This window comes from Podarcis melisellensis (assembly GCF_964234715.1).
Source record: "Podarcis melisellensis genome assembly, chromosome: 6".
Taxonomy (NCBI): domain Eukaryota; kingdom Metazoa; phylum Chordata; class Lepidosauria; order Squamata; family Lacertidae; genus Podarcis; species Podarcis melisellensis.
Genome location: NC_138538.1, coordinates 22,597,311 through 22,625,290, shown reverse-complemented (window position 1 = coordinate 22,625,290; position 27,980 = coordinate 22,597,311). Strand labels below are relative to the sequence as shown.

General features: G+C 46.1%; 1 protein-coding gene and 1 long non-coding RNA gene across 2 annotated transcripts in view; one reads left to right on the top strand and one right to left on the bottom strand.

Annotated features, from left to right (window-relative positions):
* LOC309373251 overlaps positions 1-11,653 on the top strand; it is a 33,907-nt gene extending 22,254 nt beyond the window's left edge. The window contains exon 3 of the long non-coding RNA XR_014169903.1: positions 10,887-11,653. This is a non-coding gene — a long non-coding RNA (uncharacterized lncRNA). The remainder of the gene's footprint in view (positions 1-10,886) is intronic.
* Positions 11,654-17,386: 5,733 nt separating this feature from the next.
* The window catches only part of RBPJL (recombination signal binding protein for immunoglobulin kappa J region like), a 41,370-nt gene continuing 30,776 nt past the window's right edge, over positions 17,387-27,980 (bottom strand). The window contains exons 6-12 of the mRNA XM_081917024.1: positions 25,518-25,692; positions 23,414-23,551; positions 21,996-22,099; positions 21,278-21,418; positions 20,045-20,200; positions 18,866-18,969; positions 17,387-18,051 (exon numbers count right to left, since the gene is read on the bottom strand). Coding sequence (XP_081773150.1) covers positions 17,778-18,051; positions 18,866-18,969; positions 20,045-20,200; positions 21,278-21,418; positions 21,996-22,099; positions 23,414-23,551; positions 25,518-25,692 — 1,092 coding nt within the window. The 3' untranslated portion in view covers positions 17,387-17,777. The remainder of the gene's footprint in view (positions 18,052-18,865; positions 18,970-20,044; positions 20,201-21,277; positions 21,419-21,995; positions 22,100-23,413; positions 23,552-25,517; positions 25,693-27,980) is intronic.

Here is a 27,980-nt window from a genome sequence, read left to right as displayed (position 1 = left end):
CTGCCTTTTCAGGATCGAAAAGCTCGGAAAATTATGTGTATCTTAAAATGGAAAAATAGAGGAGCAGATTTCAGAACATGATTCTAAAACAGGTTTTCAACTTTTTTGAGTCCACGGCTCCCTTGACCATCTACATTCTTTCTGCGGCACCCCTGTGGGGCTCAGGAGCCCAGTTATATCACCCCTTGCCTGGGGAGCTGGCAGCCTCTCACCCTTTTTCAAATATTCCTTGTGGAGGGTTCCCTCAGCCTCCTCTCCTCTCCCCTCTCCTTGGGAGTCCTCTGTGCAGCACCTGCTGTTGCCCCTGATCTCTGAGAGGTGCCTCCTCACGCTGCCCCACAGGGGCCTGGGAATCACTCCCTGGCCAGCCCCAGAGGCACCATTCACCAGGGGAGCCTGTAGCCAGGGCTGCTGCAACAAACAGCTGTGCAAGCTTTGGGGAGGCAGAGATGCAAGAGGGCATCAGAGGAGGGAAAGAGGGACAGAGGTCAGTATTGCCTACGGCACCCATGACCATCAATCAAGGCACCCCAGGGTGCCACAGCATACTGGTTGAAAACCATTGTTCTAAGAGCTGGTCATGAGCTTTAAAGTCATGTATGGCTTAGGCCTTTAGGACCTAGGTACCTTAGAGACAACTCCTTTTGTCAGATGGTGTATGAACCATTTATGTGTGTAAAAAGTGCATGTGAGATTTCCCTCAATACAGGCAATGCTAAATAGCTTTGGAACGATCCCATAATATTGGAAACAACAGTATGGAAACACATTGTTGTGCACTCATTGGCTCAGATTTTTTTATTCTACATTTGAAATTTGTAACAAAACATTGCAGTGGATCCTAATCTCCTAACAAAACTTTTCTTCAGAGTTCCAGTGAATCAATCATGCTCCTCCCCTTTCTTCATTTTCCCTTTATGACTCACAGAGAATATTCTATTATTCCTGGCTAGGGATGAGGAAGAAATTAATTTTTGTTTGTATATTAATGAGAAACTGCTTACGATAATTCAAACCTCTTGAACCAATAAACAAACAAGCACAGCTGTCCTTCAAAATTCATGCTTTCTGAATTTTGCAATGCAGTACTTCGACCAAGCAAAGTGTGAAAAAATGCTTTTATTGTGGGGAAATGTGCATAAATGAAAGGTAAAATGCACAATATTAGGGGAAATTACTTGCATGTTGATCCTTCTCTCTTGTTTCTTTTTTTATAGTATTTTTTATTAATTTTAACATATAAATTATAAAATGTACCACAAAACTTATCACTTATACGATCTTTTTGGACTTCCATCAGCACCTCTGATGATCCACCATTTTAACCACTTCTTATGCATTTCTTAACTTTATATTGCCTTTACATCTCTTAACAAATCATCCTCCCCCTTATCCATTTTTACAATACTTCTAATAATACTCCTCACAAAACTTCTTCCAACCGTACAAACGTCATCTGTTTTTCACAATTACTTTTCAAATAGTTTGTAAATTTACTCCAGTCTTCCGTGAATTTCTGGTCTTGCCAGTTTCGAATCGTTCCTGTCCTTCTCTCTTATTTCTCAGTAATCTCATCAGCGCTCACATCCCAAGTTCTTTATTAGAGAGTGTGACCTCAAAATGTAAGATAAGATTCTCAGAAAGCAGAAGTCTTTGTCCAAGAATGATTCTTCAGGCGCTTCCTGCACTCCTACAGCACAGCCCTTCCGATAAGTTCTTGTGGGCGGTATTCAGGCAGTTGCAAAAGAAGTTGTGACTGGAGAAAAATAATGTTGTCTCAATGAGATTTACCATAATTTAGATGCATTCCATGGCCCATATATCAACTCCTCCATACCTATGTATGCAGACAAGTCCTGTATTGGATGAGAATGGGCAAGGTCTGTAACTCAGTGGCAGAGAAGATGTTTCACAAGCAGAATGCCTTAAATCAGGGCTATGGAACCTTTGGTTCACCAGGTGTTGGTGGATTCCAAGTTCCATTGACCTCAGTCCTCATGGCCAAGGGGCAGGGATAATGTGAACTGTAGTTCAACAACATCTGGAGAAGCCAAAGGTTCTCCCCCCATGTCCTGGGTTCAATCCCTGCTTCCTCCAATTACTGGGATCTCAGGATGCAGAACTGTGTACATCTATCTAGGGCAGCAACAGAGCAGATAATTTGGGCTTGATGGACCTAGTTGTCTGACCTCATATGAGGTAGTTCTTCATAGGACTCCTGTAGTTATTATACAGAAGGGTGTTTCATTGGGACAACACAGACAACCACATAGGTTGGTCATGTAAGCCTCCCCTTTTGGAATACTACTTTTGGTATACTGTCCTCCTGACTTATGCTTAATGCTTTTTATGTTTGATTCTGGTTGGCAGTTATTTTTAAAGAAGTTCTTGGGCAGTTTATTCCAATCAGATAAATTGAAATTGTCGAAAGCAACAAAACCCTGCTTGTTTTGGCCTGTGTAATAGTATATTTCCAAGGGAAGCTGATTATAGCTGTTATATTAAAAAGGAGGGTGGAAATCCCTTTGGGCCGGACAGGCAGTGACATTACCTAAACTTACTTCAGTGTAAACACAACCAGGCTAATAGCCAATGGTCAGCTAGTATGAATGGGACATTCAGATGGTGGCTTGTCTCCAATGGTCTCCATTGCACTGATGGAAGGCTCTTTGATCCATCGGAGGCTTCTGTCAGTGTAACAGGAAGAGAGATGATGTCCACAGCGTCTCCCCTTCCCCATGTAGCTCTCCATGCCACCCCCCACTCACTTCCAAAGGGTCCCCCAACCCACTGCACCAGATTTTGGGAGTGCATGGTAGAGGTTGCTTCAGGAAGCAGAATTGTCAAAAGTCACCTCTTGCCCTTTCTGTTGATAGAAACCTCTGCTAGACCCAAGAGCATTCTCTTAGCATTGGGGTTCACCACTGGGAATAATAATAATAATAATAATAATAATAATAATAATAATAATAATAATAATTTATTATTTATACCCCGCCCATCTGGCTGAGTTTCCACAGCCACTCTGGGCAGCTTCCAGTCAAGTGTTAAAAATACAGCATTAAATATTAAAAACTTCCCTAAACAGGGCTGCCTTCAGATGTCTTTTAAAGAGAAGATAGCTGCTTATTTCCTTCACATCTGAAGGGAGGGCATTCCACAGGAAGGGTGCCACTACCGAGAAGGCCCTCTGTCTGGTTCCCTGTAACCTCACTTCTCGCAATGAGGGAACCGCCAGAAGGCCCTCAGCGCTGGATCTCAGCGTCCGGGCTGAACGATGGGGGTGGAGACGTTCCTTGAGGTATACAGGACCAAGGCCATTTAGGGTTTTAAAGGTCAGCACCAACACTTTGAACCTGTAGTTCAACCAGTGTGGTATTAGCTTTCATGTACATGACTACTGTCATGGGCCAGGAGTCAGCTTCACTTGCAGAACAGCAGCCTGAAAGGGGAGAAGGCGGGGGCAGAGAGGGGGCGAGGCTGGCGTGTGTCCTGGGGGCGTGGAGCCCAGCTTGGGCGGGGGCAGCAGCGATGGCAACCCACTGGAATCGTGCTGCTGGGGGTGGTGCGCTTCCCCCTGCACTCCTCTTCCTCTGCCAGTACAGTCACTTCTGGGTATGTGGTGTTTGGGAGCCAAAACGTTAGAGAACTAAGCTGTTTGGAAACCACGGTACGACTGTATAATAAAATTGGGATCAAGGGGTTTTCTCAGGATGGTGGATGGGGTGTGTGTTGTGTCCTGTTGATGTCCTCCTTCTGATAGGAAATGCTCTGGGGGTGGGGGTGGGAGGTTGAGGAGGGTTAGTTGTGTGGTGGACTAAGCGATGCCCCTATTTTCATCTGAGGAGTCAGTCAGTTTTATTGCACATAGCCAAAGGGTGCCGCAATGTACACAGAATCATTCAACAATGAAAAGAAAATATACTGGATTGATACAAAAAAACTTAAAACATTTATATTATCATGACATTACCTACTCTAAACAGAGCTATAAAAGTACCTTAATATACAAATTAAGACACTAAACAATAAAATCTATAAGCTGAAATTATCATATGGCCACTAATATATTAAAAAAAAATGTTAATACATTGTGCAATTAAATTCAGAGGAATGATGGAGGGTATGGGAGAGAATGGGGCAAGGGTGATAAGGAGTGGGCCCTGGCAAGGAAACATTGCCTGGGGAGAGTCCCAAGGGCCCAGGTGGAGGGCTCCATTTGAGTCTGAGGTTCCCCACCTCTGCCCTAAAAGCAGGCCTTGATTCTAGCCAAGATCGATAAAACAAGCCCTCAGTCTCAAGCTGATTCTTTCACAAGTCTAGATCCCGTCTGCACTGCACCACAGTGACTTTCCTATGCATGGATTGCAGTAGACTTGTCAATGGAAAAGGACAAAAAAGAAACAAGCTAACCTGCCTTTGATGGCAGTTCAATCTGAGGAAATCAGCAGGTGGAGCTTTCAGAGCATGGAAACAAACATTATCACTTGCTCATGTTTGCAGATGAAACTGCTGTGAAAATCACAAAAATTAGAGGCTGGTTCTCCTATACAGTTTTGTCGTGTACAGCATGAATACTAGGTTTTCACCACACAGAGATTTTTTTAAAGCAACAAACAAACAAAAAACCCACTAAAAGCTCCAGTTTTCAGCATGGTTCCATTTTCTTTTATGCTCTCATCTGGCACAAAGAACAAACAGGCACTTATTAAAACAAGGCGGATGCTCAGTAAATTGGCAGGCAGACGCCGCAGTACATATGAGCAAACACTAGAGGGCAGCAGCTATTTACACAACAAAACCAGCGCACTCTGTAGGCAAGCTGCGTCGAGTGGGTTGAAGCCGTCTCAGATTATTAAACAAACTAGTGATGGATTGGTATGGGGTTGATACACCAGCAAAGCCTGTGATTATATATGTATTACTCTGTTTACATCAATGGGCTCTGGACCTACCTGCCCTTTTGGGGGCAGGACAGTGAAGCTGTAATTGAATTGCCTCAGCTATATTCAGAAATTACCTGAATCAGGGACAAATGAGATGTGAAATCAAGAGTTCTGTGACCAAATTTCACATGCTTTTTTAAACGAATAGAAGCAGCTACGGGGACATGGGCAGAATTGGATTGGGGCCATGGCCCTGATGGAGGGGAAATTAACCTTGGGATAGATCAGCTGGCAGTTTCGAGGGTGGCGTCACTTCCATACTGGTGACACGAATCCTTGTTTATGTTTTTCAGCTGAGCTAGGAGAAGCTGTTTTGCTTCCAGTTCACTTGAGCTGAGTCTGTCATACATATTTGTAATGTGTGAGGACATCTGGTTTTTTGACCTACCGTATTTTTCACTCCATAAGACACACCTGACCATAAGACGCACCTAGTTTTTAGAGTAGGAAAACAAGAAAAAAAAATATTCTGAATGAAACAGTGGATGTATCATTTTTGTGGTTCATGCTGTGGCCACAGACATGTGATTTGATGGTGAGTTTGGGGTAGCCCAATGCAAAAATATTGAGGATCCATGGGCTTTTTGTTATTCTAAAGCAGCAATGCGGCAGCAAGCAAAGGCTATAGCAGCCAAGACTGCTGCTTGTGGCTGGAAAGCCAAACAGGAAGTTTGTGACTGTTGCCATGGGAACAAAGGGGCAGTCCATTCTGTACTGAGCACCGGATGTTAGCTCAGTGGGTTTGTCATATGACCTGTGCTGGAAGGACATGGGTGGAGTTTATTCTAACTGTTGAAGAGAGCAGACATCTTTACTGTATGACTGCTAAAAGACACAAATAAAGACATGTAGATACGTTTTCTGTCTGTGTCTGATTCCCCTCCCTGGGGATATGCAGGGAGGAGGAGAAGGAGGTGAAGCAGTTGGTGTGTTTTCCTCACAGCCTGAGGAAAATCGCTGGAACGGACCTCGAGTATGTTGTTTCCTGCCGGGAGTCGCCGGAGGGAGGTCTAAGGAATTCGGCCCGTGCCTGAACAGATAGACACATACCTCAAGACGGGCCAGAATCCCAACACTTTTACCTCTCTGCTCCCAGGCAGCCTTCTTTATCTCTAGCGTCCCTTACCTCCCTCCCTGATCGCTTGCCAATCGGCTGCTCAGCGGTTTTGTTTCAACACCCTCTTCCCTCATTCTAAAAAAAAAAAAAAGCAGCATGATCTGCTTTTTGCCCCTGGGCAATTGGGCTCCAGGGACCACACATTCGCTCCATAAAACGCACAGACATTTCCCCTTACTTTTTAGGAAGAAAAAAGTGTGTCTTACAGAGCGAAAAATACGGTATATTTCCTGAGTGGCGTTTTTAAGAGCAGGAGGCAAAGCCATGTCCCACTGATGAAAGCTAAGCGGGGTTGTATTCAATTTGATTGAGGCTTCATGTTCTTTAGGGAAAACACATTTGTTACACGCTGGTCATCTCCTTTCTCAACACTGACCAATAAGTGGAATTCCTTGGGAAGCAAATTAAATGCTTCACTCGTCACAGTATGTGCTCAAAACGTCCCCAAATTTCATTCTCTGGGGCCTTCTTTGCCTCTGGAGAAAACTCTTGCAATGCAGCAGAGAAGAGAGGAAGACACTCCTATACTAATAGCTTTGGTTCTTGAACCGTTGAGTCTTTGTCAGAGAAATTAAGCAAGCAAGTCAAAATCCCTTTGCTTTCCGTCAGCCGAGAAAACGACTGTGACATTTTCCATGGAAAAAGCCTCAGCGGTTGCCAAGGGGTGCTGTCTTCTGCTGAATTCCTTTGGGATCAGCAGCAGCTGTGGGCTATGCCTGAGGTAACTTTAGGCCGGCCTTTGCCAACGTAAACATGAACCATAAGGGCCGAATGGGCAAAGCAGATCCCATGCAGTTCTGGTAAATTGTATGAACTGGCAGATAGGGCATCTATACTGTATTTTACGCTCTATAAGATGCACCAGACCACAAGACGCACCTAGTTTTTGGAGGAGGAAAACAAGAAAAAAAATATTCTGAATCTCAGAAGCCAGAACGGCAAGAGGGATCGGTGCACAGTGAAAGCAGCAATCCCTCTTGCTGTTCTGGCTTCAGCGATAGCTGCGCAGCCTGCACTTGCTCCATAAGACGCACACACATTTCCCCATACTTTTTAGGGGGAGAAAGCGAGTCTTATAGAGCAAAAAATACGGTATGCCTCTGTTTAAAACAAAGATACATGCCCAGCAACACTTTGAAAACTCTCCTGGAGGCTAGTGTCTTAAGGGGACACACCCACCCTTGTTGCACCTTCAAAGCCATGCCCCCTGCGTTGCTCACATGGAGGGCATCATCGTGCAGGGTTTGTAGGTTCAAGTCTCGCAATGGGCAAAACATTCCTGCATTGCAAGGGTAACCTTCAGGGTAACCATATACCAGTAGCTGCTGGTAAGGGATGGGACTAAAATTCGTTTCAGTACACCTTTGAAGCCAGGGGTCAGCAAACTTTTTCAGCAGGGGGATGGTCCACTGTCCCTCAGACCTTGTGGGGGGCTGGACTATATTTTAAAGGGGGGGAAATGATGCAAGAGCACCACGAGCCCCAGTGGCTGCTTCCCTGTGCCTTGCGAGCGGCAGGGGCTGGTGGTGGCGGGACAATGAGTGGTACGCGAAAGGGCTCTGGAGAGGGGCTGCTTAAAATGGCAGCCATTCGAGTGCTGCTGGCATCAAAGCCCAGCCCCCTTCCTCCTCTAGGCAGGGCGGGGAGAAGCCTGGAGGAGGGAGGGAGGAGGCGCCACCACCGCCACCGCCGTGTGAGGGAGAGGGAAAGAACACGTGCACTGGTGATCCATGCGGCGATCCGCGGGCCAGATCCAGAAGACAATTGGGCCTGATCCGGCCTGCAGGCCTTAGTTTCCCAACCCATGTTTAAAGCCAAAATCTGTTGAATTCACACTTTCTGAAACAATGTGTGAACCGAAACACAACCATCCTTTGAAATTTCCCCTTACCATTATCCAGTCAGACAGCTGCATGAAACCCTGGAGAGCTGCTGCCAGTCAGTGTAGACAGAACTGAGTTAGATGGCCCTGCTTTGGTAGAAGGCAGCTTCCTATTTTACTTCCAAAGCTGCCCGCAATGCTGCCTTTTGGTATAGTTTGAAGAACCCCTGGTCAGAAAGAGAAGTTGGCCTGCAAATCTTTTTAGATCATCACCTTCCAGTATGTCTTACTCTGCCGTTCCCTAGCCATGCTTGAGGGAGAATAACCAGGAAAGGATTGTGTGACGTTGGCAGCTTGAACCAGACAGACATCTTCCCTATGGTGCAACTGAGATGGCTGACGCAAAATGCTTTGAGTTGAAAAGGTCTATTGAAATGTTGGGATGCCTTATTGAGGTCCTCTTTTACCTCCCCTCCAGCAGGAATATCCACCTACTGTTATTCGTGCAGACTGAAGCAACAATGCTCTAGTAGCAAGTTTCAGAGAATATAGAAAGGAGTAAGATAGACAGTAGGGACGCTGGTGGCACTGATCCTAGGACTTGCTGATCAGAAGGTCGGTGGTTCGAATCCCCGCGACGGGGTGAGCTCCCGTTGCTCGGTCCCTGCTCCTGCCAACCTAGCAGTTCGAAAGCACGCCAGTGCAAGTAGATAAATAGGTACCGCTCCGGCAGGAAGGTAAACGGCGTTTCCGTGCGCTGCTCTGGTTTGCCAGAAGCGGCTTAATCATGCTGGCCACATGACCCGGAAGCTGTACGCTGGCTCCCTCGGCCAATAAAGCGAGATGAGCGCCACAACCCCAGAGTCGGTCACGACTGGACCTAATGGTCAGGGATCCCTTTACCTTTACCTTTTTAAGATAGACAGTAAGGTGTAACATGGGCCCAAGAAAAGTAGTCTAGCCTTGCATTTTGCACCAGCTGCAGATTCCAGAAGAAGAAGAAGAAGAAGAAGAAGAAGAGTTTGGATTTGATATCCCGCCTTTCACTCCCTTTAAGGAATCTCAAAGCGGCTAACATTCTCCTTTCCCTTCCTCCCCCACAACAAACACTCTGTGAGGTGGGTGGGGCTGAGAGACTTCAAGGAAGTGTGACTGGCCCAAGGTCACCCAGCAGCTGCATGTGGAGGAGCGGAGACGCGAACCCGGTTCCCCAGATTAGGAGACTACTGCTCTTAACCACTACACCACACTGGCTCTCTGAGAATAGACTCAGCATCCCATATGGGATTTTGGAAGGAAGCATCCACAGACTTAGGAGATGGAGGAAGCTTGTTTCTGGCTAGTTGTTCCTCTTCTTCATCCTAGGAAACTTCTGCAAGGGAGGAGGAATCATCTCAGTGGATGCTTTCCAAGGCCTCATTCCAGCTCAGGCCTGGATTCAATGGCTAACAGCACAATCCTACACATGTCTAATCAGATGTACAACTCACTGAGTTCAATGGAGCTGACTCTCAGGTAAGTGTGTATAGGATTGCAGCCTTAACCACACACCAGGGACAAATGATCACTGCGATGGGGATGCCTGAAAATGTATTCCCCTTTCCTGCCCCTCCAAATAGAAGCCTGTGTGCTTGTATATGTGTGTGTGTGTGTGTGTGTGTGTGTGTGGGCAAGCAGGTATTTTCATTGGGAAATGCCATGGGTTAAATAGTTCAACAACCCCGTGCCTTTGTCGCACAGCTGTTCCAGGCCAGAGATTTGCAATCAGCGTGATAGGAATATGGGAGGCTGTGAATCGAAATAAGGAATTTTGTTCTCACAGTCCTTGGAGATCACCGAGTACAGGACAACTTGCGGCATTTTCTTCAGTGCAAGTCAGGCTGCAAAGTTTTCTTTGGATTGCCTACCCCTGTTACAGCTTCTGCACTTGTTCCAGTGTGATGTGCCATGGAAAACAGTGCTTGTTTTATTCATCTATAAAAGCAGAAATGGTGCTCACAACCTGTGGATGTGGGCGGGACGTAACCAGGCCTTTTGTTAGGAGGGGGCAGAACCTCAGTTAGCTATGTATCTATGTATTTTTATTGATTTTTATTGATTTGGGAGGGGCAGCTGCCCCTTCCTGCCCCCCTGGCTACGCCCATGGATGTGGGCAGGGGAGGGGATGTTCTGATATCACATCTTTGTTGATGTTCCTTGAATCCCGCTGCCAATTTGGCATTCAGGCTGGAAATGACAGAGGGCTGCTGAAGTACGACGTGTTGTGAGTGAGGAGGTTTTCTGGCTGCCGCGAAGATGTCCACCGGGGGATCCTGTGTTGGCCGTTCCTTGTGCAAATAAACACTTTGCACTTTTCTCCCAGTCGTGCCAGTCTCTTTGTTGAGAGGCCAGGCACGTAATCTAGAAAGCAGCAAGGGTCAAGTCAATCCCTTTTTGAGTTGCAGATCTATATTTGCAGCCCATCTGTAGGGGCTGGCAGAACAATAATCGAATCAAATGAGAGGCCAGAATGTACAGAGGCTGCTGGCATTTCCGGCCGGTTTTAAGAGAAGAATGAAATCGATCCTGCCACAACCCGGTGGTGACCCATTTGAGGTTCCTTCCAACTCAGAAGGAGCTGCTGTTTTTACTCCATTTCAGCATATGATATAAATAACTGCAGATGTTTGCTTAATCCATTAGGCTGTAAGGACCTCGCACTCTTTGCCTCCCTTCCAATAGTTTTTGCAGTAAACAAAAGACGTTTGCTTATTTCAGACGATCGAACTGGGAGGAAAAGACATGCTGCCTCCTCCGCTTGAACTTCGAGACATGGGGAAAAGAAGAAGAGGGAGGCCTTCATTCATAAAATTAGAATTGCAAACGGTTCAGCTGGGCATTCTTCAGGAGGGCGGAGAATGGAATTTTTCATTCCATCCATTTGGCCTGCGACTGTGATAACGCCAAAGAAACAAGGCAGGCGCCCACTGATATATTTCCCCATCCCTTTACACACTTACAGTGCTTCCAAAAGAGAGGGGAGGATGAGATGCGTAAGGAAGATGTATCAGAACCTGCCACTAGAAAAAGGATCATGCCATGGGATCAACAACTGTATTCTCAACTCCTGGAACGTATTCAAATGTTAGCCACATATAGTGAGCCAAGAATGTGTAGAGTTTTCCTAACAAAAGCGGGTATCTTATGAGACAATCCTATGGACACAGCCCACCAAGAATGCCCTGATCCGGCACTCATAAGCTGTGCCTGTGTTGAGGACACAAGCTGTAGCACATGCAAGAGTCTAGGGTTGTTACTTTTTTAAAATAGCTATTGGGTACATGACAGGCAGTGAAGGAAATTTTACTCATTGCTCCATCTTCATGTTTGGAAAAAGGTTCACTTCTTGGTTTCTGTCCCATTATGAAACTATTAGAGCAGGGGTGGGCAACCTGCTTTGCCCCCCAGTTGTTGTTGTCCTCCAACACCCATCAGCCCCAGCCAGCATCAACAATGGTCAGGGATGACGGGCATTGTAGTTGAGTGTTTGAGTAGACAGGCCTTGACATGTTTTCTCTGAAGTCTGTGTCTCCAAAGTCTACTGCCCAAAGGGGTCACCAGGGTCACTTTCCCCCAGATGTAGCCTCTGCTGAAGATGCCTTGCATCATGTGGAAACAATGTAGGAAGGAAATCTCATCTGTGCTATATCCTGCACAGTACAGTGGTACCTCTGGATGCGAACAGGATCCGTTCTGGAGCTCCGTTCGCATTCTGAGGCGAACGCAACCTGTGTCTGTGCCGGTTGCAATTCGCCACTTCCGCGCATGCGTGTGATGTCATTTTGAGTGTCTGCGCGAGCAGCAAAACCCGGAAGGAACACGCTCCATTACTTCCTGGTCGCCGCAGAGCGCAACTCGAAAATGCTTAACCTGAAGCTACTTCAACCCAAGGTATGACTGTAGTTGGTAAGCCATATTGAAGCCAGTTAAAGTTATCTCTGAATAAATAGGATTGCGTTGCTGGTGTACACATAACTAAACATGAGTTCTGACTTGTCCACTAAGGACAAGATGTTCTCTGAATTACTTTAGTTTTTTTAAACATACCTGGATCCGTGGATGAAAAATTCATCTCCAAAAATATATCAACAGTACTTTCTGAACTTCACACGGAAAAAATGATGCAGGTCAATGGGATCATCCTTTGATGTATGCTCTGGAGCAGGATGTACAGATGGAGTTTCTCTGTACAACTGCTTCAGCTGAAACACTTCATCTGAATAGTACGAGGACCCAAGATAATATTGCCGTTCTTGCTTGCCTAAGATGATGAGCAAACAAAACGAGAAGAAGAGCGAAATGAACAGGGGTATGTGTGGAGACAAAGCCTCCCTTTTGCTGTTCTTGGCCTCCCCCTGTCGATTTGAACCAGTTGTTCCCAGGGGGCACTGCCTTGAAAAGTTCTCCGAACATAATTTTCACATGGAGTCTGTGTTCCCAATGGGCAAATATTGATTTAGCTGGCCGCAGCATCGGAGCCAATTTCTTGAAGCATGTATAGCTTTTAACTATAAATGCTAGCAAAGCAGCTTTTTAGGGGCTCTGGAAATATTATCAGGGCAATAAAAGAACCTCTTCTAGGCTTCAGAGTGCCCAGTAGCTGAGTTGCACTCATTTTAGGGATGTTGCAAAAACCAAGCTCACTACAGGGAGTTGTAACGTTCAGTGTAGCTCTTTATGTGTAGTTGTCGCATATATACCCCTACTGGGACTCGGCTAGACTGGTAAAGAAAAAGCGATTTGTATGTGCGATATAACGTTGCGCCCCCAGATGGCGACGTGGAGTCCCCTTTTTCTCTACCTGTTTTCCCTGTTTAAATTTACAACACTTTAAACTGAAATGCTTCTTCAATGTGTCTAGATCCAGCCTCTGTTTCATAGGCTGGGAGTTTTCTTCTATTGTATTTCACAGTTGTCTTTGGATGTCTAAGTTGCGCATGGCTATTGTTTGGCACGTTCACATTTAAAGCAAACAACGAAATGATACCACCTCAAACTGAAGGCAACTCTTCCAGAGCACTTTTGAAAAAGTGAAATAGTGAGTGAACCCAGATGGGACAGGTAGAAGCCTGTTTGGAAGCAATTCTACTGTGTTCGGTCCAAATGTACCTTTTCCCCTTTCATAGCAAGTTCTGAGAGATAAATGGATTGGAACATAGTTTCCACCTTTCTCTGAATTTTGCAGTACAGATTTCTAGTCACAAAATGTGCCAAATGCACATATAGGGTCTATTTTAGGTTAAAATGTTCATCAAATGGACATTTTAGGGTGATTTTTGTTCCGCCTTTGTTGCACTATAGGCCCTCCAGACAGCAATAATGTGGTAGGTTTGGGGAAGCATCACAGAACAAACCAAAGCAGAATAAATTCAACATGAATGTGTTGTCATTAACATTCCACAATACAGTTGCAGTAAAATGGCTTTCTGGAGGTGCTCTGTGACTCATGTTTCAGTAATACATGTGACTCATGTTTCAGTAATATTATGTAGACATGGAGGTTGAAGGAAGCAGAATGGAAATCTGGTGGACTCGGGTGCCTAAAAACCACTCTGCATTATTGTACAGAAAGATATATTGTTCTGCCAACATACTCCCCATAAAGAAAAGAAAAACAGAGTAGACTTTAAATTACTGCATGTTGCTTGTTCATCTCTTTTGCCCCTGTCCGGCAACTGAAACTAGCAATTATATTTGCTGCTACTAAACAGGCCAAGTCTTTATATGGTACTATTCATGGCTAATGCCCAAGGGCCCCCCCAAACTGCCAACGTATTCTGGAGTTCTGCTCTGCAATATAGCTGTCCTTGAATCTGAAGCAAAATCAACTTTGGCTGGGAGAGCTGGTGAGCAGAGAGTGGCCTTATTTTCACTTCATAAGCTAAAAATGGAACACACCATGATGTAGGGCAGAATACAGGGAGCTAGTCTCGGGGGACCGCGATCCCTGCCAAAATGCTGGAGACACTCTCGTCTGATTCACAGAGTTCAGAGTCAGAACAGCAGCCTCCTGGAATGGCAACATTCCCTAGGTTTATTGCAGATTGATTTATATAGCCCATCATTTCCTAAGGGGGGTGGATGGATTTCAGCCACGGTCAGTGAATAAAATACTAATGCAAGCCCACAGAAGCTGCTGGGTGGGTCTCTGTGTAATGCAGTGAGATCTTGAAGAGGGCTTATAGCTGTCAGGTCCAGTGTTCTGCCTGTCAACCTTCAGTCAGCTGACACCAAGGCCCCATCCTACGACACCAATTCCTTTAAAGCAGAGGTGGGGAAGTTGATCCAAATGATGGGTTGGATCCTTATCTGCCCCTACATCTGGCTAGTTTGGCATGTGGACAGACCCACCAGTCAGCAGAAGGCCATTAGTTGACCTATTCCCCCCCCTTCACGTGTTTTGAAATAATATCTGACATCATATAGTTAGGTGGGGGTGGCTTGGCCAAGGAATGGGGAGGCCTGGTTAGGTCTGTGGGCCAGAGATGTCCCACCACTGCTACAGAGAGGCAGCATTTGTTGTTGGCACCTGTCTGTCTCGAGAGACAATGGAGCTAGTCTTGGTTGACCACAAACTTGACATGAGCCAACAGTGTGACGCGGCAGCTAAAAAAGCCAATGCAATTCTGGGCTGCATCAATAGGAGTATAGCATCTAGATCAAGGGAAGTAATAGTGCCACTGTATTCTGCTCTGGTCAGACCTCACCTGGAGTACTGTGTCCTGTTCTGGGCACCACAGTTCAAGAAGGACACTGACAAACTGGAACGTGTCCAGAGGAGGGCAACCAAAATGGTCAAAGGCCTGGAAACAATGCCTTATGAGGAACGGCTAAGGGAGCTGGGCATGTTTAGCCTGGAGAAGAGGAAGTTAAGGGGTGATATGATAGCCATGTTCAAATATATAAAAGGATGTCATATAGAGGAGGGAGAAAGGTTGTTTTCTGCTGCTCCAGAGAAGCGGACACGGAGCAATGGATCCAAACTACAAGAAAGAAGATTCCACCTCAACATTAGGAAGAACTTCCTGACAGTAAGAGGTGTTCGACAGTGGAATTTGCTGCCAAGGAGTGTGGTGGAGTCTCCTTCTTTGGAGGTCTTTAAGCAGAGGCTTGACAACCATATGTCAGGAGTGCTCTGGTGGTGTTTCCTGCTTGGCAGGGGGTTGGACTCGATGGCCCTTGTGGTCTCTTCCAACTCTATGATTCTATGATTCTAGCCTCCGGGGTGAAGTTAAACTGCCGCATTAACAGTGCTGGAGGGACCTCTCTGAGGCACAACAATGTGTATGGAGGTTCTGGGCTGCCCAGACAACAAGACCCCCATCTGGGCCTCGCTGATGTGCTCCAAAGGAAAGCAGAGCAATATGTTTGGCACCAGATTGGGGTGCAGGAAGGAGGCGTACAAGCCGCCATCCAACTGTCACTCTGGATTTGTGTAGGGCTAACTCCTTAGACTTTTCTTCTCCTGAAGATATCCCGCAAGGCAGTGGAGGTCTAGGATCAGAGCTTTCCTTCTCCTAGATGGGCTTCCTTCCCAGTTGGCGAAGCCCCATCTGCCTCTCGGAGCCCCTTATGCTGAACGTATAACATAAAAATGTAGGGTTGCATTCAACCTGAGGCGAACATTCCAGCAGCACAAGAACTTTCCTTGAGAAGTGGTATGTTCTGCCTTCTCCTCCCTCTGTGTGCCCTCCGAAATCTGTTGTAGCGGTTCCTCCAATCCTCTGGACCATATTGAGGGATGGTGTGCATTACACATAGGCAAAGGGTATGTGTGTGAATACCATTCTGCTAGCAGTAACCTGTGCGAGTTCAATTATTTATCTGAATATCACCTCTAATAAGTAAGATTTTGACAGCCCCCTCCTATAAATGTCAGGTTCCTTATTTTTTTTGGCCATGGGTCTTCTGTTGAACTGGGCAACAGTTGGGAACAAAATAGCTCTGGGGCATCACTGGGGTTTCTTTGGAGTTGAAAGGGTGGGCCAGGTGTTAACAAGGTCAGATTTTCATTTCGTTTCATTTTTTCCTCTGAGCAAACGACTCTTTGACAACACCCACGTTGACACAAAGCAGCATGGAAGCCCATCTCTCTGAAACCACCGGCACAAAATAACCCGAAATGCGCCAGCCACAGCTTTCCGCGGCACCCACAAGACACACTGATGTACAAGAGACTCTTCCAGCCTTGGAGTCATGATCGGGGGAAGCAGAGAAAGGGCTTCTTGTTGGCACGACTCGCCTGGCACTTTGAGGATGCTGACGCTCGCTGGGCTGCGGTCTCTTTCCACCGGGCTCCTCTGTAGGCCTTCAGGAGTTCAACACAGGTTAAAAGCCAGTGTGTGGTTTTGGCACCGCACAGCTTTCTAAATAAGCTCCTAATGCTAAAGCAACATGCTTCAGAATCTATGATTGGCCCTTTGATGCTGCATTCGCCCGAAGGTTCTAAATTAATCTTCAAAGCCCGCAACATGTGTACAGTGGGTATCTTGTGCATCCATGGAATTTGGATGCCTCTTGAGGCCCTTCTAAAACCGCTAGGGACTCATTAATTAAAAAACAGCCATGTGTGTGTTTGCCTATAAGTGAGACTGGACAGGGAAGATGTAGGGTTAGGCCCCACCTTAGGGGGCAGGTTTGGGGGGTGTATGCATCCAGGAATGAGAGAGGAATGGCTTGAAATTGGACTGCAAAACAAACTCGCCTGATTCGATCCAGGCAGATTTTGATGATCCAGGCAGATCCTGCTCTTGTAATCCAAAGCCCATGGCAGCAACAAGCCATGTGGCCCCTGGGATTGACCTGTGCTGGAGCTTTTCTAAGAAATGGTTAAAAGGACAGAGGCAGCACTGCAGCCCTCAAGTCACCTTACAAGTACTTTAATTTTAATGTTAATTTTTTAAAATTAACATTTATCTTGAAATGCAGGTGTCTGGTCATCTGAAAAAATTCTAACAACTGCTGTATGTACAATCCACTATCTTTTTTTAAATGTAATTAAGTTTCAAATAAACGCAACGTAACATATACAGCCCTGCATCCCCATTCCACAGATAGTGCAGCATATCATCTCCATAAGAAACAGTTCAAGTCCAGGTGACCATCAAATGAAAGTGTCTTTTCATATGAGATGCTGGTGCTCTGCAACTATGTTCTTTTGTCACTGCAGTCTAATTAGCGCTATTTATTTATTTTTAACTCGTAATGACCAAGAAATCCAGATTCTGCACTTGGAAAAGTTGAAATTCTGCAACCTGTATAAGTTATGCACATTGAACAATATTGCATGATTTCCGTGTAATGTATAATAGAATGCTATTTTGCACAATTTTTTCAGCCTTGATAGTTACAACAGGCCCATCTTATTCAGCCACCTCTCTGGTGTTGGTGGTTTACAGGTGATATAGTTCACCACATACTTTCATACTTTTCATACTTTTCATACTTTCATACTTTCATACTTTCATACTTTTACATTAGGGCTGAGCGATATATCAATATATTGTCCAAAACCTGTTTGAAGTCCATATTGTAATATCTGTTTCATAATTTTTGACCTGGCAATATATTGTGAATCATGATTGTGTGTGTGTGTGTCCTATGCAAAAATCACAATGCAGGAAAAACCGTGAAGCCAGCCAATGCCTCTACATAGCTCCATCTTTTATTTCAGACATCGTGATATACTGGTATATCGTGATGTTTAGCTGGTGATATATCACAACATTGAAAGCCAGGTATCGCCCAGCCCTAAATAAGACATGAGATTTAAAGCTAAGATTCACAGGAAGCCAAATCTTTTGCTCTGTCCTCTGCACTCCTGTTGAATCCTGTCATACACAGAGCACCGGCTCTAACTTTGCATGAAGAGGTGAAAGTTGGTCTTCGTGAACTCCTGATGGATGGTATCAAGCAAGGTGTCAGAATCCTGCATCACCTTTGGCAGGATTGGTTGCCCAGTCAAGAAACTCTGCTCTGGTGTGTATGTGAAACTGAAAGTGCTGGAATAAATCAAGCCGTCATTCCTTAACAGTAGGAGAGGGACAGTGATGGGGTATCTCAGCCACCTCCAGTCACGGCTGAATGCAGAGATATCAGGAACAACGCATACTAAAGTCTTGGGACTCCTAAGGAGGAAAAGAATGCACAACACAAGAAAAATGTGGTTTCTTCTCCCTCCCCGCAGTGACTCAAAGGTTTACATTGTAGTCACTTCCAGACAGCCCATTCACTGAGCATTCATCCTGATTTGCAGGGAAGTTATATGATGCCCATTGTTTATTGAACATTTGTTTGGATTCGTTTGTGGGGAAGTTACCGTATTTTTCGCTCTATAAGACGCACCAGACCACAAGACGCACCTAGTCTTTGGAGGAGGAAAACAAGAAAAAAAATATTCTGAATCCCAGAAGCCAGAATGGCAAGAGGGATCGATGTGCAGTGAAAGCAGCAATTCCTCTTGCTGTTCTGGCTTCTGGGATAGCTGCACAGCCTACATTCGCTCCATAAGACGCACACACATTTCCCCTTACTTTTTAGGAGGGAAAAAGTGAGTCTTATAATGCAAAAAATATGGTATATGACACTACACCCAGCAATTACCCCACACTTTTCAGTACATCTTTCATGCAAAGACTTCTGCAAGAACAAGGGGGCTTTCTCCCTCCTCTCCTTCATGCCCCATACTCCCCAAATTGGCTTGGGTGGCGGTCAGGAGAATCCCTGGAACAGCACACAGGGAAAGAAGAAATGGTTGTGCTGATGGAGTGATCTGCTTAGCGCTATGTTGAATTCCTCCCTGTGAGTCTACAGCAAGTATACACTTGTTGAATGTAACGTGTGAATGCCCCAGTTGTCTGGAACATGCCCAAAGAATAGCGGCTGCGGAACTGCCCAGGTTAGCATACCTTGTCTGCACAACAGATTGTCTCTCTGCTTTACCTGTACATGGTCTCGGCTTCCACATCTCCAAACCAAACCTTCAGGTTTGCATGCAAGTACTCGCCCTGCACTTCTAGCATCGCCACGTCCCCTCCACCTGCCAGCTGTGAGAAGCAGACCCAATCGCAGGGAGAAAAGGTTACACACATCTCATCATGAAGTTAGAGCACAGCCTCACCTCCCTCTTCCCCTTCCACCTTCTGACATTAAAGCAAGCACGGGAGATTCCAGACTGGCTGCTTAATTGAGCATTCCTGCTGATATATTTGGACAAAATTGTGTGGCGGCTATGCAATGTCTCCTGTTCCTTGAGCGTTCATCCTGATAAGGTGGTGTGGAGGTTACATGACATCACTAGCTTGTTATCTCACATTTCCAATGTAAATTCCTGGGACATTTCTTATCTGACATAGGGCCTATAAAACAGCAGTCTTCATATTAAGAGGACAGAAAATAGGCAACAGCCTTCCATCCAACATTTGTTAGATCTGAGGGACGTAGAGGCTGCAGAAGAGCATGTGGTGTCAATATACAGTGGTACCTTGGTTGTCGAACGGAATCCATTCTGGAAGTCCATTTGACTTCCAAAAAACGTTTGACAACCAAGGCGCAGCTTCCAATTGGCCGCAGGAGCTTCTTGCACCCAATCGGAAGCCACGGAAGCCGCACCGGACATCCGGGTTCCAAAGAACATTCGCAAACCAGAACACTCACTCCCAGGTTTGTGGCATTCAGGAGCCAAAACGTTCAAGTCACAAGGCGTTGGGGATCTAAGGTACAACTGTAGTTCATTTATAAACCACAAGTTTACTGTTTTCAACTTCTCAAAGTTGTCTTCCCTTCTCAAAGAGGCTCCCATGTTGCATACCCAAGTTTACACCCTTGTAGTCTACATTAAGTCAGCCAGAAGAATTGCTTGCTATCTTCCAATTTCACAGTCAGAATGACAAACCAGATGAGACGCACCCTGGCACCCATCAGCATGCACTGAAAGAGTGAAAGAAGTGCACCTTCTGAGTATCCTGAGCATGGGAAGATGGGTGCGTGATTTAATCTCCAAGTAATCACGAGTGGCATCCCAGGAAATGAGGATAATTCCATATTTCATTAAAGCAGGTTAAGCCAAAGTTTCTGCCAGATTTTTCTCACTCCCTCACAAAGCAGAAGAACTCGACTCACCTCCAGAGCTGTGATGAGAGGGACCGGGCTCACGGGATCCTGAATGCCAGTGAGGCAGTCACTGAATGTGTATTCTGCAGTTTCCGTCCCAATGATGGTCCAGCAAGAGCTGTCATTCAGCAGCTCCCGGTTCACTTCCTTCGGACATGGTGATGCCTGTTTGAACCATCAACAACCTCACTGGGTACTTAGAAAAGAGGAGTTGAACTAAGCCCCAGTTCATGCTACCTGAACAGTGTGGTTGTGGTCAGCTTTCTACTTGGAATTATTAAGGATCGCATTGGCAGTTCCCACATCAGTGGTGGTGACCCCCACCCCCCAGGAGGTGCATTTCTGATGTGGGGGCTTTATGTCTGTGCCACTCCCAAGAGCTCATGGCACAGTCTATTTGCCAGTCTTTAAGGTGCCATGTTGAGTTTAGTGTATTAGACTAACAAGGCTAGCCGTCTGGAAACTGTTCCAATTTCAGATGCCACTGAAGTGATCACCGGGACACCTGTCAGAGTGGCCAATAGATAGTTGGCTGCTTCTGGATCCAGTTCTCCCAACCAGATCCAGTTCTGGTGTATACAATGCTAAGTGAGGTGGATCAATGGGCTGGCTCAATGAAAGGCAGATTCCTACATTCGTACGCATGTTGCTGGACTCCAACTCCCATCAGCCCCAGCTAGAATGTCTAATGGTCAGGGGTTGTGGGAGTTGTTGTCCAGCACACTATTTGTGGACAGAGAAATAGGGATTACTCAAAAACAAAACAAAAACAAAACTCCAAGGGGAAGAGAAATTCTCCAACAGTTTCTCAATCCAGGGGTCACTCACCATTAGCAACGGCAGTGACACAAGTTATTTTCTAAGCATTTTCCCACCACCCTACTGCAAGTAGCAACACCACCAGCACTGGCAGCAGCCAGGCCACCATTTTGCATCTTCCACAATGCCTGGGACTTGTCATTATTTGGGGCACTGCATGTAAGAATGGCAACTGCCACGAAAATGGTTGAGAATGTTCACAGAAAATTCTGCAAAATTCTGTCTTCTTTTTCTCAGGGACATTGAAAATTCCGAAAGTTTCTCCTCCTTCTTGTTACTAAAAAAAGGAATTCTGAAATGATTTCAGCTCTGCTCTAGCCCTGTGGCACAGATTCCAAATTAAATAATACAGCAATATGTTGATACAGCTGGGGTGGAAGGTATCTCACTTGACCCCTCAGTTCTGTCTGCCATCCCTGTTACCTGGAACTGGACCACTTTCTCTGTGGAGAGGCTGAGGTACATGCGGTCAGTGCCATGCAGCTGGAACGCACATTTATGCAGCTGAGAGACAGGTTCGTTCACATCCAACATCACTGATTGCTTAGCCACTTTCCGAATGATCTGGGGAGATGAATATACACCTAGATTAACAGCAGCTCGGGGGGGGGGACCCTTCATGTTTTTTTATTCTGGTATTGTCCTTAGGATACTGCTCTATTGAATTATTAGGATGGGGCTAGAAGGTTATCTCCAGATTTTGCTGTACGGTTCTCAGTTCAAAAGACGCATAAAATGTGCATAAAAATTGTACTTTAGTGCACAACACATATTTTGTGGAATATGACACTAAACGTAATATGGATTTTCATGAAGGGTGTTTTTTTTTTAACTGCAGGTTGAATGCTGAACCTGGAGGGAATGTACTTAGGACATGGACTACATAGGATTTGAAACGGACATGATGGGCTGAAAATATACGAATTGGTGGAATGTGGCAACCATGCCAAATTCCTGGGGAGGGAGAGGAGCTAGAAGAGGGGGCAACCATTGCAAAATTTGGTGAGGCACAGGATGCATGGCATAGTGTATTGAATTTCGGATAATGAGAGAGAGAGAGAGAGAGAGAGAGAGAGAGAGAGAGAGAGAGAGAGAAGATGGATTCTTGGTTTTTGATTTCCAGTTGACTGCCAGTCCTTACCAGAGGGGGCAGGGCCATGCCGGTGGCTGTGCAGATGAGGCGAATGGTGGAACCATAGTGAATGTATCCTTCTCGCAGGGGGAACTCACCCTGGGACTCACCCGCTTGATATAAACAAGGATGGGAGAAAAGAAAAGAAGAGAAAGTGAGAAAAAGGTGAAAAGCTAAATGCAAAGAGCAAGAAGAAGGGACTTAACAGGAGTGCCTTATTTGACAAAAGGTTTTAAGACAGGGGTGGGGAACCTCAGGCTTGGGGGCTGAGTGCGGCCCTCCAAACCTTTCTGGCTGGCCCCAGGCCACACCTCTTCTTCCAAGGCTCCACCCCTCACTGGCCCTGCCCTATGGCCTCCTTGAATACTATTGCCTGGCTGCAAAGCATCCTTACGATAATGCCTTTTGCTTGCCTAGATAGAGGGGGGTGTGTATGTCAGCTTCGCCTTTGAGCCAGTGCCAACGACTGGGCTCAACCTCTTCAGCCCCGACTGGGCCAGGCGAGCTGGGAAAGCACTTCCAGAGACCTTCCACTGCAGGGAGTAGGTCTAAGTGCTGTGGACTCACAACTCAGAGCTGTGAGCACCAAACTCACTTCCAAAAGTCAGCGGAGCACAGCAGAGCATGAACCACACGAACGACAGCTCTGAAGTATACCTTCTTTTATTCTCTACAGCTACTGCATAAAACTAACTAAAGACTAATCAGAGACGCTGGACTGCATGAGTGTTACAGCTGCTTGAGCAGTCAATTTATCTATATACAGATAACACTCAGACTCCCACAGGCTGGAGCGGAAGAAGCAATGAGCAAAATCCGCCCCCTCCTTTCTGAAACATTGTCAGCAGATTCTTGCAATGGGAGGGGTGAAATATCCTCAGTGTAAACCTCTGGCACTTGTGTGGCTGGAATGTAGCCTATTTTACAATGGTAAGAGTTCCACCTGTTTCTCCTCCCTCTTTTGCTTATGGTCCCGCCCAGCTGTGGCCCCCAGAATGCTGCCTTTGAGGCATGTGGCCCTTGAGCTGAAACACATTCCCCATCCCTGTTTTAAGGCAATCCCATTGATATAGACTCACTTGCAGTACCCAGATAGCAATCACAAAACAGTGTCTCCTTCCAAACCATATTTTATCCATCCCTTACACAAAACTGTCATCCCTTGGTCATTTTAACTCTTATGCAGCAGTCCACCCTGGCCCCAAACATATTTATAACTTCAACAGGGATGTTACAACGAATGCTAATTTTCCTAGTTTGATTAATTGCCAAGCCTTAATTAGCCGCTTTTATTTTGGGCTAGGTTGCCACCCACTCCTGGGCACAGTGCCACCGAATGTTGCAATGCCACTGGCTGGGAGGTCAGAACCACCAACGTCCCCACATTATTAGTGATTAAAAATGAGCATGTCGTTAGCAAGCCTCACCCAGATGAAGTGTAAAGGCTGCCCACTGCCTGGCACTTGCTGTGAAGGCACCACCCTCAAACGAAAGATACCGGGTGCTGACAGTCTGGGAGCGCAGGCGGTTGAAGAGGGAGACTTTGGACCCGGACGGAATGCACACTGTGGGGTGGCAGGGGGACAGGAAGGAGAGCATCAGGGGAGAGATTGATGTAAATGGCTAAGTCCGGGTTTAATGCTGCAGCCCTGTACACGCTTACATAGGAATAAGCCCCATGAACACAGTGAGATTCGTGCAAGGAGTCAACATGTGCAGGATTCAGGGAAGCTGTTGCTGAAGACTCCACTTCTGCAACCCCAGATATTTTGTCCTCCAGTAGCATTTTCCTCCTTTGCCAGATGTTCTGTCAGGGGCTGGACTGAGAAGAAATGGTGGGAGCCGCCCTCCCTTCTCCTGAACCTTCCCAAGGGCAGGAGGACAGCATTGATTTAGAACAGTGGTTTGCAGAGGGGCATAGTCCTGAGGGGGAAAGCTGGGAGATACTGAGTGAGGAACAGCTAGAAGAGGAAACACCAGGAGAGAGACAGCTGGCAGATTCAGTGTCTTTGGACAGCATTCCTGACCCTCCTTCGCCTAGGACTAGACGGGCTTTGAGGGTGATAGAAAAGAGAGCGCAACAGCAACAAGCTCAGATTACCAGATGTAGGAGTGAAGTAGATTAATGGGGACGGAGGGGGTGAGATATGCATTCCTTTGTCTCTCGCTGTGATTATTAAAGAAACTAACTGGTAAGAACACTCCTTTCATTTGATCTGATGAATTACTGCCACTGGGGGAGGGATCCGATTCCCTAAAGCTGACACATTCTTGCTTTAACATAGGAAGCTGCCTAATACCAGATCAGAATATTTGTCTGTCTATTCTCCAAGGGTGAGAAGCTCAGGCTTGATGGCTGATGGTGGCCCCTCCAGGCCTCTCCATCTGACTCTTGGAACTCTCCCCAGGCCACACCCCTCAACAGCCCTGCTTCACACCTTCCTTGAGAGTTTTTGCCTGGCTGGAATGTGTCCTTGAGCTCTGATAATGCCACTTGCTTTTCTGGATGGCATACCCGCCAACATTTCTCTGCTGAAAAGAGGGACGCCCTATTCCGCTGTTGTTGTTGTTGTTGTTGTTGTTGTTGCTGCTGATGATAATGTTTTACTATTTATCCCCCCCCCCCCCATCTGACTAGGTTGCCTCAGCCACTATGGGTGGCCTCCAACATATATAATAAAACATTAAACATTAAAAAATGCTTCCCTATACAGCAGTACTTCGGGTTACAGTCGCTTAAGGTTACAGACTCTGCTAACCCAGAAATAGTACCTCGCGTTAAGAACTTTGCTTCAGGATGAGAACAGAAATTGTGCTCCGGCGGTGCAGCAGCAGTAGAAGGCCCCATTAGCTAAAGTGGTGCTTCAGGTTAAGAACAGTTTCAAGTTAAAAACGGACCTCCAGAACGAATTAAGTTCTTAACCCGAGGTACCACTGCACAGGTTTGCCTTCAGATGACATGGGGGCCAGATAACTCCACACCCTCCAACATTTCTTTGATGAAAATAGGGACATCCTAAGGAAAAGCTGGACATTCTGGGTTCAAATCAGAAACTGGACAGCTTCTGTAAATCCGGGACTGTCCCTGGAAAACAGGGACACTTGGAGGGTCTGGGATGGAGGATACAGAGTAAGTGTAGAAGCTAGCCTACTGAACAAAGGAACATGATACATTAGTTGCTCTGCTCACTTTTATCTCTGGCTTTCCTACCTGGCACATGGCCCTCAGAAGACTGCCCAGAAGAAGACGTGGCCCTTGAGCTGAGAAAGATTCCCCACCTCTGGACTACTCTTACTTATTGGTAGCAGCCACCTGGCATCTCAGATTCAGCGTCTGAACCAGCTTCTCCCCTCTGCTCCTTTTAAGCATGTGCTCTACCTCCAAGCTATGTCTCCTTCCTAGCCTGTTGATACCTTCTCCAACTACAACCAGTCTACCATCCTGTCTTGCGGCTTCCTGGCAAGGTGGCTGCTTCCAAAGACACAAGGAAGGCTCCTTTCGCTGGCACCCAGGAGCCCATGTCCACTTACAGTCCGTATTCTTCAGGGATTGCTTCTTCTGGGAGGGCTTGGAGATCACTTTGATCAACTTGCTGTGGAACGTGCCGATCTCCAGCCCGTTGCTGAAGAAGAGATTGACAACCAGCCGGAAGTGCTTCCTCTTGTCTGAGTCTGAAATGTACAGAGCTTTGGCACAGCTGAACACCTGCATCAAAGGGGGGACGGGGATTGTTATGGCTACAGTTCTGTACACCAGTGGTTCTCAAAGGGTGGAAGAGGCTTGTTTATAATCATATTTTGGGAATGATGCATGTTCTTATGTAGCTGCATTGCTTTATACTTTCTGGACATCCCATGATTATATTTTAAATCAGTTCTGTTCTATGTTATAAATCAAGCAGTGCTAGGAGTTGTCTCTTTTTGTTTCCCAATGCATTTCTTACGAATAAAAAAACCTACTTTTTTATCCTGAAAGTGGGGCCCAGAGAAAAAAAAGCTTGAGGACCACACTTACCTTGGTGTAAAGCCCATTGTACTCAAAGGGTCTTACTTACAGGTAGGCACAAACATGATTGAACTGTTAGCGTCTTCAAAGTGCAGAACAGGTAGACTTTAACAGCAACTGTGTAAATTGGATTACAAACCATCTTGCTTTGATAGAGAGACTAGGTTATACAACCCACCGAAAAAAAGCAGCAATGTTTTAACAAGATGAAAGGAAGGGATGGTGGGGGGAAGGAACCTTCCAAGCAAGAAATAGAAAGAAATGAGATGGCAAGGCATCGTTTTTGTCTCCAGGACCAATGAGCAGGAAAACAAACTGGCCTTCTCAGGGAATCACATCGGCGTGAACTATCATTAGTTCGGCTTGTCACCAGCAAGAATGAAATGTGGGACGAAGCAACTCTCAGCAGAACTCATAATGGTCACCATTCACAGCCCTTTGAGGTTCATTTAAAGGGGAATGTGATTAGAGATGTTATTACAGGTGGGATGAAAAACTTGGGGATGGGGAAGGCTTTATTTACTTTGGGGTTAGGGAAATCCAAATGGAAAATTAATGTTCACGTGCAATTGGCTGTGCATAGCCCAAGGAATCTCCTAGGTTTACAGTTCCCAGTCATCTTGGCGCTCCCTCTCCCTCTCCCTCTCTTCTGATAGGCTTTGCTTTCACAATGAGTTAAGCATTGCAGAGACAAAGGTCCCTTCTGTAGCCTTCTTGGCCCTTCTCCTGGTCCCAGCATTCTTCCAAGGCTGGAGATAATGCCGCAGACATTTTGGTTCTATCAAAAGGTGCCAAGCTATCGCTCCCGCTCTTGATCTTTTGGGACCATTTAGGGGTTTCTTTCACCGCTTATCTGCCAACGAAAGAAGGTACTTTCGCTTGGCAGCGAGCAATATCTATGTTCACCAGCAGAAACCTACAGCTTTGCAAGCTGCGTAATCCCTGGCAGATCACCAACCATGGAAAACCAGCTGTGGAAGGACAAAGGCAGTGATGAAGGCAGATGGGTTTCTTTGAAGCTCCGGAGAGTCTGGTTTTCTTTCTGGAGGCCGCATGCAAGAGGATAGTGATGTGAAGGAGTAAACAAAACTGACTTTTATGGAGGAAGAAACTGTGAATGCTGCAGAAGAAGGCAGAGGGGAACCAATACATTTGATCAAGGCCTCTGGAAAATGGTCAACATTTGAGCATTTTTATGTGGATACCTGTAGCTATCCTTCGGGAGGCGGTGGACTCTTCTTCATTTGAGGTTTATTAAGCAGAATTTGGATGGCCATCTGAAATTAATGCTTTAGCTGAGATTCCTGAATTGCAGAGGGTTAGACTAGATGACCCCTGGGGTCCCTTTGAACTCCACAATTTTATTATTCTACTTGCATGATACATGCATTGGTGAACTCACAGTTGTCTCATTTTAAGGTGCGCGCCTAAAGCATCTTCAGTGTACAGCAAAACAGTGTGAAGGGAGCGGTGTGCAAAAATGTAAGGAGCCAGGCATTGAAGTATACATGTTAAACTTTTGAAAATTCAATAAATAATTTTTTAACAACAACAAAAAGTAAGGTCCTTTCTCTGTTAGCTCATGTGATTGATCGACTGAACTAAGCTGTTGGCATCTGCCGTGGTTTGCGTGGGAAGTGAATTGCCATCTCTTCCTCCTAGTGGGAGGCTCCTGTCCTCGGGCCCTGACATTTTGTAGGCTAGTCTCTATGTCATCTGACATATATGCCCTTGCGGCACATGCCAGCCTTCTAGCATGATGCTAGACTAGACTTCATCCAAGGGCAGTGTGCCTGTCCGGGGGAAGGCTTCCTGCAAGTTTCCATTACAGGAACGCAAAAGACATTTGAGCAAACCAAAGGCCTTTTAGTCTCTCAAGCAATAGTCCCCGAGGGATCATTCTCCTATCAAGACTTTACGATCCAAGATGGGTGTTGGCTCTTCCTGCTCAAGGCACTAGCTGGCCCCCCTAGAGACTTTATTCCCCT